General features: G+C 33.1%; 1 protein-coding gene across 1 annotated transcript; it reads left to right on the forward strand.

The window, feature by feature from the left end:
- Window positions 1-5553: 5553 nt before the first annotated feature.
- Window positions 5554-7302, forward strand: LOC131174129 (uncharacterized). Its single transcript, XM_058137205.1, has 2 exons — window positions 5554-6678; window positions 6739-7302. Exons 1-2 carry the CDS (start codon window positions 5554-5556, stop codon window positions 7300-7302), a joined length of 1689 nt encoding a protein of 562 aa, XP_057993188.1.
- The last annotated feature ends 6726 nt before the right edge of the window (window positions 7303-14028 follow it).

Genomic DNA, 14028 nt, shown 5'->3' on the forward strand with positions numbered 1-14028 from the left:
GGTGTCACAACCTTGGAGTGATCCCCAATGGCTGGTTCATCTAGCAACACTACCGGAATACCCACACCACTAGCTGAAGGCTACTCAATTACTAGACCACCACTCTTCAATGGCACTAATTACTCATTTTGGAAAGTGAGAATGAGAAATTTCATACAATTTGTAGATATTGATGCATGGAGAATTATTAAAAATGGTCCACATGTTCCTCAAATGAATGGTTAAGGAAATACTAAAGTTCCTAAAAATGAAGATAAATATGATGACAATGATTGGAAGAAAATTTCTGTAAATGCTAAAGCTATTAATATTTTGCATTGCTCACTTGACCTTAATGAATACAATCGTGTTTCAGGATGTCAATCTGCTAAGGAAATTTGGGAAAAGCTTGAGGTCACTTATGAAGGAACGGATGTCGTCAAGGAGTCTAAAGCAAACCTCCTTATCCGAGATTATGAGCTATTCGAAATGAAGCCAGGAGAATCAATTGCGGATATGAGTACAAGGTTTACCGATCTTGTCAATCTTCTCAAAGCACTTGGTAAAAGATTTGAGGAAGCTGAACTTGTGAAAAAAATTCTTAGAGCACTTCCAAAATCTTGGGAAGCAAAGACTACAGTTATCTAAGATACCAATGATTTTAAAACATTCACCTATGATGAACTCATTGGATCTCTCATTGCACATGAAATGGTATATAAGAAAGATGAAGTTGAAAATGAGCAAAAGAAGAAGAAAAGCATTGCTCTCAAGTCAAATAAGGATGAAGATAAGAAGAAAGGAGTTGTACTTAAAGTTGACTCAAGTGACAACTCAAGTGCTTCAAGTGATAATGATGATGAAATGGCTATGCTTGCTAGGAAATTCAAAAGAGCTTTCAAGAAGGGAGGAAGTAAATACAAGAAATTCTTGAAAAAGTATACTCCTAAGGATAAACGTTTCAAGGATTCAAAAGAAGAAGTTGTATGCTATGAGTATCACAAACCAGGACATATCAAGCCCAAATGTCCATTGCTCAAAAAGAATAAAGGAAAAGAAGACAGGAGCAAGAAAGCTATAAAAGCAGTATGGAGCAACAGTGAAGAATCTTCAAATGATGAATCAAGAGACAAGGAGACTACTCACCTTTGTATCATGGCATTTGAAGAGAAAGTCGAGAGTTCACAAAAGGAAGAAGAAAGTGATAATGAGGTAAACTCTCTTAAACCCCGTAATGTAGAGGATCTTGAACTTGCATTTGCTAAAGTATATGATGAGTATAGAAACTATAAGAGAAAGTGCACTAAAATGAATTTAGAAATTGAATCATTGAGGTCACAAAATATTGCCATGACTCAAAAGAAACTTGTGAAAAGCTCATTGAGAAAAATAAGGTTCTTGAAGCTAATATAGAATCTTTGACAAATGATTTGGTAAAATTTACAAAAGGAAAAGAAACTCTAGATATACTTCTTGGAAACCAAAGAATTTCAAATGAAAAATATGGAATTGGTTTTGATGGTTTCATGAACTATGGTAAATACAAAAATCATTTCATTAAAGCATCTACATCCTCCTTGCCTAATGTCACATGTTATTATTGCAATAAAAGAGGTGATATGATTAGTTCTTGTGCACTTAGGAAGGGTCCTCTTAAGGTAAAGAAGGTATGGGTGCCAAAGGGAACCTTACCTAAGGTCACTAACCCCCAAGGACCCAAAGTTGCTTGAGTACCTAAAGCTAAATGATTAAATTTCAGGTTTGTTTCAAAGGGATGAAGGAAAGTGAAAAATGGTATATAGATAGTGGTTGTTTAAAACACATGACTAGTGAAAAGGACAAGTTTTCAAAAATCACAATGGTAGATGGAGGACATATGAAATTTGGAGATAAAGGAAAAGGAAAAATAATTGAAAATGGCACAACTGGAATCAAACCTTGCATTGAAGATGTGTCACTTGTTGAAGGTTTGAAATATAACTTGCTAAGTGTAAGCCAACTTTGTGATAAAGGTTTTGAGGTAAAGTTCACTTCTTGTCTTTGTACAATCAATAACTTAGATAATGACACATTGTTCATTGCCAATAGATCTAATAATGTTTACTTGCTTGACATGTATAACTTTAAAACTAATCATGGTACATGTTTAGTATCTTTTGATAATTCTAGTTATTTATGGCATAAAAGATTAGGACATGCAAGCATGCATACACTCTCAAAATTGTTTAAGAAAGTACTTGTTAAAGGTCTTCCTAAGATTAACTATGAAAATGAATTTCAATGTAGGGCATGTGCACTAGGAAAGCATACTAGAGCTTCTTTTAAATTTAAAAATATTATTTCTACCACTAGGCCATTAGAATTGCTTCATCTTGATTTGTTTGGACCCGTGTCTCCTGCTAGTCTTGGTGGGAAGACATATGCCTTAGTTATTGTTGATGACCATTCAAGATATACATGGACATTCTTCATTGCTCACAAAGATGAAACTTTTGAGAAATTCACCTCTTTTAGTAAAATGGTTCAAAATGAAAAAGGGTTTTGCATCACATCTATAATGAGTGATCATGGAACTGAATTTAAAAATCATTTATTTGAGAAATATTGTGATAAACATGGAATCAACCATAATTTTTTCAGCTCCTAAAACACCACAACAAAATAGGGTTGTAGAAAGGAAAAATAGGACTTTGCAATAAATGACTAGAACTATGTTGAATGAAAATAATTTGCCAAAGTATTTTTGGGATGAAGCTATTAATACTTCTTGCTATGTGTTGAATAGAATTTTGATTAGACCAATTTTGAAAAAGACCCCCTATGAGCTTTGGAAAGGAAGAAAATCTAATATTTCACATTTTAGAGCATTTGGATGTAAGTGCTATATCTTAAATAACAAGAAGGATAACTTGAAGAAATTTAATGCTAAATCCGATGAAGGAATCTTTCTTGGGTATTCAACAAAGAGCAAAGCATATAGGGTGTTTAATAGAAGAACGTTAGTTATTGAGGAAACTATTTATGTTCTGTTTGATGAGGCTAACCCTTCTATTAGAAGGAAAGATGTTTTTGATGATAATAATGAGCAGGTATTTGGAAAAGATAATGTAAAATCAAGTCAAGAAATGGAACAAATTGATAACAAAGATGAAGAAACTCAAGGAGATACCACAACAGATGTCCATAATGCCAACAATGATCAAATCAATGAAGAAATGCCAAATTTGGAAGAATTACAAGTGAATGAACTCCAACATGAAGATTTACCTAAAAAATGGAGATTCTATAGAAATCATCCCCAAGAAGATATCATTGATGATCCATCTCAAAGGATGATGACTAGAGCACAATTGAGAAAATATTTTGGTAATGTTGCCTTTGTTTCACAAATTGAACCTAAATGTTTTGAAGAAGCTCAAAATGATGAAAGTTGGATTCTTGCCATGTAAGAAGAATTTAATCAATTTGAGAGAAACAAAGTTTGGAATTTGGTGCCTAAACCCAAAAATCATTCAATTATTGGTACTAAATGGGTTTTTAGAAAGAAAATGGATGAAAAAGGCAATGTTGTTAGAAATAAAGCTAGACTAGTGGCTCAAGGCTATAACCAAGAGGAAGGTATTGATTTTGATGAAACCTTTACTCTGGTTGCTAGAATTGAAGCTATTAGAATGTTGTGTGCCTTTGCATGTTACAAGGATTTTATACTTTATCAAATGAATGTCAAGAGTGCATTTTTAAATAGTTATATTGAAGAGGAAGTGTATGTTGCACAACCTCCGGGTTTTGAAAATCATGAGCATCCAAATCATGTTTATAAACTTACTAAAGCTCTATATGGTTTAAAACAAGCTCCTAGAGCATGGTATGAAAGGCTTAGTAAATTCCTTTTACAAAATGATTTCCAAAAAGGTAAAGTGGACACAACACTTTTTGTTAAGAAGCATCATAATGATATGCTTATTGTGCAAATATATATTGATGATATAATTTTTGGTGCTACTAAAGAATCTCTTTGCAAGAAATTTTCTAAGATTATGCAAAATGAATTTGAGATGAGCATGATGGGGGAGCTCACATTCTTCCTTGGACTTCAAATTAAGCAAATGAAAGATGACATATTCATAAGTCAATCAAAGTACATTAAGGATATGTTGAAGAAATTTAAAATGGAAGATTTAAAGAGCATGGGCACTCCTATGAGTTCAACAATTAAAATGGACAATGATGAAAAAGGTAAAGAAGTAGATACAAAGCTTTATGGAGGTATGATTGGCTCTCTTTTGTATCTTACTGCATCAAGACTAGACATACATTTTAGTGTTTACTTGTGTACAAGATTTTAATCATGTCCAAAAGAATCCCATCTAAGTGCAGTTAAAAGAATCTTCAAATACCTCATTTGCACACACTCAATTGGTTTATGGTATCCAAAATGTGAATCATTTAATCTTATTGGTTATAGTGATTCAGATTTTGCTGGAAGGAGATTGGATAGAAAAAGTACTTCAGGTACTTGTCAATTTCTTGGTTTTGCACTAGTTTCTTGGCACAGTAAGAAACAAACTTTAGTGGCTCTGTCTACAGCTGAGGCTGAATATATAGTTGTTGGTAGTTGTGTTGCTCAAATTTTATGGATGAAACAACAATTGGAAGATTTTGGTTTAAAATATAATCTTGTTCCAATTAGGTGTGACAATACAAGTGCCATAAACTTGATCAAAAATTCAGTCCAACATTCAAGAACAAAACATATTGAGATCATACATCATTTTATTAGAGATCATGTTCAAAATGGAGATATCAAAATTGAATTTGTTACTTCTGAAAATCAACTTGCAGATATTTTTACAAAACCACTCAATGAGGAAACTTTTTGCAAAATTAAAAGGGAAATTGGCATGAGTGAACCACTTACTTGAAATTCAATTCATATAGATTTAATATATTTGCATATTATCAAATGTGTGAGTAATTTGTTATGATATTAATTTGCTAGGAAAACTCTAAATAACAGTAGCTAAATTATTTTTGTACTCGTGAAATTAGTTTACTAAGTTGTATGCTACTGTTGCGTGCCTAAAATTAGTTTACTGTAACGTGTACTATTCAAATTTTAAACCAAAAAGTTATTGTGTTTTGAACTTTCTGCGCGCCAATCAATGCACTTACCCATTCACATTTTCTTTGTTGTATCAGATATATAAATATAAATTTAAATAAATAAATATATATATATATATATATAAAATAAAAATATAATTCAAATAAAAGTACACTAGAAGAGGGAAAGCGCGGGACTTAAGAAACCTTACCCACTGCTACACGAAATCCTTACCTATCAACACTCTATTTTTTCTCTCTCTCTCGTCATACCTAAGTCTCTCTCTCCTCTGCATTGATTCAAGGTATTACTCTTATCATTTTTTTTGCCATTAACACTGAACCATTCTCATCAAAGCGCCTATCTCACTCTCTAATCATCACTTAAAATGCTAATCTCGCATTCATTCGTCACTGCGCCAGAAGCCCTTTTAAAATTCCCAATTCTTCATCGCCTCTGGTTCACCATCTATGGCTCGCACCAAACGAAAAATCCTTGCTGCTGCTGCTGCTGCCTCGCCGTCCTCTTCTTCATCTGAAGAACTCCCTATTGCTGCATTAAAGAAGAAATTGAAGGAAAAGAAGAAAATACCAAAAACTGAATCCACGAGCATATCCTCTAACCCATCTAAGGAAGTCGAACCTGCTGTGACGGCACCAGACAAGAAAAAGGGAAGGAAAATGCGTGGGATTGATATTCAACGCAAAAAGGGTGCTGCAAAATCATCGGGCTCTGTTGTTGACAAAGCGCTTCTCGACTGTAAGTTCATTAAATGGGACAATTTTGATCAGGTTGATTTTCAATTTAAGGAACTCTTTGAATTTCAAGAATGGATGAATGTTTGTGAATGCACTGATATTTACTACCCTAGACTAGTCCAAGAATTCTATAGAACTTTAAAAGTAATTGATGAAGAAGATAGATTTGAGGTTTTTTTGAATGACAGAGTGTATGATATTTCTGTTGAGTTGATTGCTAAAGCCTTAAAATTGCCGAATGATGGAAATAGAATCTCTGCTCATAAAGATGTTGCTAGAGTTTCAGGTTTTAATTTGACTGAATTTGAAAGTGAAGTTTTTCCTACCAACACTGTCACTAGTGAAAAATCCACTAGCACTAAAGCATTTCATCACATTAAGATTATTCACAGTATGGTGAATTATATATTTTGTCCTAAATCTGGCAGCTATGGATATTTGAGTTACTTGGATATGTGCATCATGTGGCATATTGTTAACAGAGTAAGAATGAATTTGGCATATCTGATTTTCAAGAATATGTGTAAAGCTTATGGGATTGGTAAATTACCCTATGCACACCTCTTAATTGCCTTGTTTAGAGAATTGGAGATAAATGTCTCTAAGGAGAGTTCTAGGGCAGATTTAATTGTGCTAAGAGAAATTCATTCTAATACTAATGGAAGAAAGAAACGTTTTGAAAAAAGTGGATCTTTTAAAGCTAAAGTTGATTCAGATTCGCCAAGTGAGATTATGAGTGAGCTTCAAGGGCTAAGAGCTTTCATTAATGAGAAATTCAGTACAACAAATCAGTATATTGAACTTTTGAGAAAATTTGTGGATATTCTTGATTACAAAGTAAGTCATTTACTTACTCAAAATGAGGAGTTAAAGAAATAGATTGCAAATCTTAAGCAGGCACAGGAAACTAATTTTGCAACCAAAGTTGAGACTGATGTGCCTGCAGGTGACCCTTCTACTCATGATGCTCATGTTTTTAATCATGGTAATGTTGAGTGTGAAGGTACTGGGCTTGGTGAGTCTACTGCTGCTGTAGAACATGAAAGGGAACAGGTTGTAGAACCTGCAGTTGAACCTGTTGTTGAGCATGTTAGTGAACAGGTTGTAGAACCTGTAGTTGAGCCTGCTGTTGAACTTGAGAGTGAACAACTTGTAGAACCTGTAGTTGAGTCTACACAGAAGAAGGAAGACTCTCTAAAGGATCAGCAGGAGAGTGCTCCACCTAAACCTTCTGCAGCTGAAGCTTCTCAGGCTAAGAAGGGTAAGAAAAGAGTTAAGTCTACGGTGTCCAACCCATACCAGACTCTGGTTGCTACCCTTCAAACCCCATCTGATGAGGATGAGCCACAGGAGCATGAGCCTTTGGCTGACCAAGTTTCTCAGCCACCTGCTGCTAAACCCTCCAGGAAGAAGATGGTGCCTTCCAAAGCTATTCGAAGGAGCAAAAGACTTAATGTTTAGAAACTGATATGCACTTTTAGTTTACTAATATGTTTACGACTGTTGTTGAATGCTTTTTCAGTTTGCTACTGTCTATCTTACTGATTTTCAGTTTTTGCTTATTTGGTTATTTTTGGATTAATATCTTCTATTTTCTTTTTGGCTGATGACAAAAAGGGGGAGAATGGATATGTGCTTTTGTTTTGGGAAATTGGATGTGTGCTTATACTTTGAAAATGGAAGTCTGTTTATGTTTTAAAAATATTTATGCAAACTATTGTGGCTTATGTGTGCAAACCAATAAGTTTAACATTTTGCATATTGAAATTATGGATATCTTATGAATATTTTTTGTAGCATAAATTCAGGGGGAGTTTTGTATAGCTGTTAATACTTTTATTTTTTTTGAACTTTTGTGCATACATTTAGGGGGAGTATTTTCTGCATACTAACTTGCTTGGATATACATAAACTTATGCACACTTTTATTTATTCTTGATTGATGATTTAATTGAGTTTTGTCATTATCAAAAAGGGGGAGATTGTTGACCCCGTGTAGCTCAAAATGAGCATTGATTTTGATGATAACGAAACTCAAATAGAATCTATCTAACTCAATTTTAAGTGATGTGTAGATTCTTTCTCTTATTCATGATGAATCTTTGAGGTTGCATCAAAGGAGGAACAGCATTAAAATGCATCTCAAGATGAATCAAAGAACAAGATTATGAAAGCTAAAACTCAAAGTAAAGGTATGAAAGTTATAAAGTTAGGAATTGAGTTTTAGGACTTGTGTAAAAAGAATAGATGAAAGTTTTAGTCAAATGGAGCTCAAAATTAAATTTTTCATTCAATTACTTTATAAAATTTTCTCTCATCATGACCTTGGATATTGCTATTAGAACATATATTTTTCTTAAGGTCTAAATTAGATTTTTAAAGATTACAATTTGAAACAAGCATCTGGTAAATTAGTTTGCTAACTTGTTTGCTAAAATATTAGTTTGCTAATGTGTTTGCTAAAACATTAGTTTGCTAACTAGTTTACTACTGTCGCCAAAATTTCATTAGTTTGCTAAATGATCAGAGTTGCTCAACTTCGTACAAAAAGACAAAATAACGGCTATTTTGCCTAGAACAGAGTGTATAACGTTCCAAAAAGGTTTCAAACATTTTAAAATAATTTGGGACTATAAATACACATTCTTTACTTCATTTTACACTTGATGAAAGCTTACAATTGCACTCCAATCTTGATTTTTCATTTATTGCTTTCATTCAAGAGCTTTAAAGTGTTTGATCTATCATTGGCAAATCAACTCATCTCTTCTTTATAGTTTGATTTGTATTGAGTGAGAGTGAGTGTTAAAACATTAAATTATATTTAAGAGAGGTTATACAAGCACCTATTGAAGCTTGAGAGTGTGAGTGCTTGAGATAGCACTTGTCAAGGGTTCAAGTTACCTTGGTAAAAGCTTGGTGTTGAAAAAGTTGTAAAGGGCATTTGGTCTCTTGCCTTTAAAAGAGCAAATAGTGTAGAGATAACTCAAAGAGGGTTCTTTGAGAGAGTGAATGTAGGCTAGTTAAGTTGAACCACTATAAAAATCATTGTGTTTGATTTCTCTAACCTTAATCTCTTTACTTTTGTGTAATTTAATTTCTATGCATGATATTGAATGTTGATTGAATAGATTGAGTTGATATACTTGAGGATATATTGAGTAGGTTGAGAAATTAGTTGAATATTTTGTGATGCATGTTATGTTAAAAATTGCTATAAATATGTATACAGTCAAAATATGTGATGTAGGCTTTTGTGAAAAAAGTTTTCTTCTCCCCCCTTGTATACAGGTTCTCTGTACTCATAAGATTCATGTCAATATGGCTGATACAGTTACTCAAAAAATATATAATTAATTTAGTAACTCAAATTTTTTGATAGCCCATGAGTTCAATGATATTTAATGGTTCAATCACGAAATTCGTTCAATTAGTTCAACCACTGTAAGACCCATTCAATAAAAGAAAAGAATCTTAATTAAAGATAAGCAATATTGATAAGATTGCTAAAGATGTCAATGCCTATAATTATACACTATAAAAAAAAATATAATCCTATAATTATGCTAGCTAATAATATCTATATAATTACAAAATTGACTTACCATAACCAACCATTGTTTATATCCTATGGAAATATGTTCTTTCTCTTTAATCAATCTAATACACTATTCTCTTATATCAGCTCTAACTTTAGCATCTGAGAGTCTTTATTGGTTCCATACCCGATGGACCTCTGACCCATTTATTTTCTGTTTTGCAGGTACATACGCACAAGAAATTTTCACGAACCGCAATAGTGGCACCGTCTATAGGAAAACGACATAAGAAGTTGTAAGAAGTTTTGTCTCTCCTTTATACTCTTTATATTCTGAACTCAAAATGGGAGAATGAACCAAGTGAGAGGATAACTTATGGTTTGCAACAACCTAGCCAAAAAAATTTTTATCATGTTCAAGAAATTTCTAAATTTACTCAAGTACGATCTAAAAAATTTATTTATAGTCTTTAAATTTGCAAAAGGGCTATATATCTTATTGCATCATGCTATTACGTGCCTATATATAACCTATGTGCTTCAGACGATATTTTCATATTTTATTTTACAAAGATTTGACATTAAGTAAAAGAAAATCACATTTTCAATTTTCAATTGCTATGGAGTATTTTTAATAGTTTAACAATTGACAGAGATCATTGTGAAGTTTCAGAATTTTCAAATTATTTAAACTTATAAAATTTTTATTTAATAATTTTTGTTTATTTTACATAATTGTTAATATTTCTATGGTAAGGAAACTGTCTCAATTTATGCTAATAGCTATAAAAGAGTCATATTTAATAAGTTCATCACTGCACCTATAGTTTTATATTTTGAGTCATTGTTTTATTTTGTTGAAAATTATCTATAACACTTCCAATCAATATTATATAAATTTTAGTAAATTTTCTTGACACAAGAAATTTTCATGGACTGTAATGACATTTAGGTGAAAGTTGGGCATTGATCTTGGTGATTGATTAGATGCTTTGGGCAAGGCTTTTAACGGGCTGGTTTTTCCTAAATTCACATTCGATTTCGATCGCTGGCTTGCTTTGGTCTTCATGCCTGCAAATGCAAGATTGCAAGTTATTTAGGTGCTTTGACAAAAAAAAAAAAAAAGAAGTCATTTAGGTGGGGGGCACTTGGCTCTTTTGTAACTGCATTTGCAGCATTATGAGCAGTGCCATCGTGAACCCTCTTTGTAATTGAAAGTGATAATGATTTTCCAGCTTTTTGAGCATTTTTGTTTACAGAGTTTTTATGTTCAGTATAATTAGAAGAATAGTTTGATTACTAGGAGATGTTGAGGCTTTTGTTGTCAAGTTAAAATTATATTTGACAAAAAAAAAAAAAAAGAGCGAGTAAAGACTTATCTTTATCCCCTATCTACTTATTGCTTCCTGATCTATAGAATTGGTAGAAAATTTGAGGATACGAGAGGGGGGAAAAAGTCATCTTGGACTAGATATCTGCATATAAGTCCAAGCAAAACTAAGATTCTCTCTAATAAAAGAAAATTCACTTTTTAGTGTAATCAAAAGTTTCTGCAATACAAAAAGATAAGTTAAGCTCATATCAACTAGAAACTAGTTTTATCAAGTAGCATGACAAAAGAGCAACGCAAATAAGGAACAACTAAATTTTTCAGCTTTTAGATTCCAAAATTTTAAGTTGTAAAAGATGTTTCAGTGACTTTCTGATTCACAATAATGCCAGTTCCACTTTGAAGCACTAATTCACCGAGCTCATGCAACTAAAGATGGCAGATTTTTTGTAATAAAGAGAGATGGCAGTGAAAAAGGAAGCAGAGTTCTGCTAGTAGATGATATCTTCGATCATAGGTATAGCTAAAAAACCATACTACAGTTAGCATTTTCCGTTATTCCATAAGACAAAATCAAATGGTTCAATTTTCAGTATTTCCTAAACAACATGAGACCAGTCAGCATACACAACTATGGAAAAAAAACTTATCTAAGGACAGCATATACAACCATGGGAAAGCAAAGAAAGATAACATTGGTAATGCTAGAAAACTATTTATGGGACAGATGAAAGAGCACTAGGGGTTGGTAGAGAGCTAGAGCATTCTCTTGTGAGTTCTTTTACGACAGCAGCCAATGCCTCAGGATTTAAACCGAAGTCACACAAAGCAATGAGCACCGACAGCACTTGTCGATCAAGTCCTGTGTCCATAATGTTTGATATGCGAAATGCCAAATCCAGAGATTCTCTTGTGGTCTTTGCAGCATCAGGATCCATGGACCATGCCAAAAACTTACAAAATCTGTAAAGAATGAATTTACTCAACTTGAATACCTCACAAAATCAAATTAATTTAGGTAAAATTTTCCGAAGTATAAATTTAGACAAAAACAAATGATAACTCTTTATTTGTATCCTTAATTGTGCAGGGAGATGAAGAGAATTTGAATAGAGGAAATGAAAAGAAGAGAAAAGCAATCTAATTTCTTTATGATGTTTAGATAGATTATTAGAACAGGAAATTATTTGAGTAGGGAACAAACAAGTAATTATTATTAAAAAAAAATTAATTTCTTCCGTTCCCCTCCAATTTTGAGAGAAATTTTTTGGATAATACAATGAGTTCAATTTAATGTCCAAAGAAGAGAATTCAATGAAACCTTTTTTCTTCTCTCCATTTCCCTCAATCCAAACAAAGGGTTTGGGTTTGGAGAAACTGATTTGAGAATTCTCTTGGAAAATTAGTAGATCAAACTGTGTGAGCTAGCCAATCCAACCCAATTTATCAAAAATAATACATATTATTCAGGTAGATTAATTACTTTAACACTAAACATATATCTCAATTTCTTAGTTCATATGCACATTATGTTATATATATGCAAGTTTCAGAGCTAAACCAGAATGAGGAAACAAATAACCTAATACATAACCACCTCTATATGCAAAAAATATTTATAAATATGACAATCAGTTTAATTTAGAGATATTGCAGTTCAAAAAAATTGAGAGATATTACCTCAATTTATTGGAATTCGAATTGGGGAAATTATTGAATCTATCCCGAATTGACTTCCTTGAATCGCATAGTTCTTTTGGGCCAGTAAAGAGCGATAAACTCTAAAAGAGAACGATTTTCTAAAAAGGAAACCAGGCAGAGGAGTGGGCAGCTATTTAGGGTTCCTTGCTTCCTTTATTTCAAAAAAATAAAAGCGGCTCCAGAGAGGTGAATGACAACCACAACGACAACGGAGCTAGAACGGCAATCGCGAAGGGAAATAAGGTGGTGACTTCAACGTGGTGCGGCGAAAGGCTTAAGCTTTAAGCGTTTGTAAGAGGAAATTCTCCGTTTGTTTGAACGGTGTCAGAAGGGAAGCAAAGAGTTTAAAGTTGAAAAACACGTTTTAACATAAACGACGTAGTTTAGATGTTATCATTAACTCTTTTTTTTTTATCGGAAGCCAAACTAGACTTCATTCAAATAAACGCGGGATTAGAAGAACCACAGAAACAAAGGCCCAAAAACAATGCATCGACTCTGAGCTAAAGTCCCAAACCCAGCCCAACAGAGAAGGCAAAAGCCCACAACAAAAGAAAACCCTAAGCAAAACAAGAGCTTGACCCAATTCCTTGGAATTAAACCTCACTTAATAATTTAAATGATAGTTTATATATATATATATATATAAATTAATTCAGTAAGTCCTCTCCCTGAAATAATATGATTAGACATGGTGGTGATACGAGGGCACAGCTAGCTGTCATGTCGAAGAGCTTTTTATCTGATGAAGGATTTCAATTTCAAATGCTGCAATATTTGCATCTTGTTTTGGTTTATTTTCAATCTGAGCTGGCGCACATGGCGCCCGTGGGTTTTCTCTTTTTGAAGCAATCTCTTCCCCGAGTGGATGCTTGAGATATGGAGAACAACTTAGTGTGGCCACCCACAAGATCCATTATTTTCATTTAATAATTCACCGAATGTTTCCTGTGCAAGTTGGCAAGTACTAGATTTCAAACCACTGATATATTGTATATATGCTCACTTTATCAATGCAAAGATTCCATAACCATATCATAATCTTTCCACTTTCTTCTTCTCGGGTTACATTTATGGTCCCCTTAAGGGTTTTAAAGCAAATTTGTGGGCATTACAAACGGTTAGCTGCCCATCTAATCAAACAAGGTTTTCTTCAGGGTTCTCTGCCCATTAAAAATGCTGGAGTGAATGATGAAGAATTTGCCAGTTTGGGAAAATGGAACTGAAAATTAAATGGGAATCACGGAATGAAACGATGCTGATTCAAGATGACAGAATATTAAAGTTAAACTAACAAGAGAAAATAGCAAGACGCGTGCTCTTGAATCTTGAAACTCTCTTCCTATTGGATGTTAGACACTGATATGTGTGACATGTAAAAATCTAAATGACTAATTAATTTTCCTGATTTCTTTTCTCTTTATAAAATCATAGTATGATTCACTTGATCTTCTTGCATTGATGCGAAGGGAAGAAAATTCTCATTCCACTGAGAATGTATTGTGACTAACACCTACCCTGATCATTTCAAGGACTAAGAGACATCAGCATAATTATTAAAGGGAAGAAGGCTCAGATTAAGCATGTCATGATTTTAGAGCTTATTCCACCCGTTATA

The sequence above is a fragment of the Hevea brasiliensis genome, chromosome 15 (genome assembly GCF_030052815.1).
Source record: "Hevea brasiliensis isolate MT/VB/25A 57/8 chromosome 15, ASM3005281v1, whole genome shotgun sequence".
Lineage (NCBI taxonomy): Eukaryota > Viridiplantae > Streptophyta > Magnoliopsida > Malpighiales > Euphorbiaceae > Hevea > Hevea brasiliensis.

What these genes read in the sequence shown, in the direction of transcription:
- LOC131174129 (XM_058137205.1), top strand. Translation starts at nt 5,554, where the DNA reads ATGGCTCGCACCAAACGAAAAATCCTTGCTGCTGCTGCTGCTGCCTCG. An exon ending in TGGATATTCTTGATTACAAA is followed by an intron (nt 6,679 to 6,738) that starts GTAAGTCATTTA and finishes AATCTTAAGCAG; the next exon opens with GCACAGGAAACTAATTTTGC.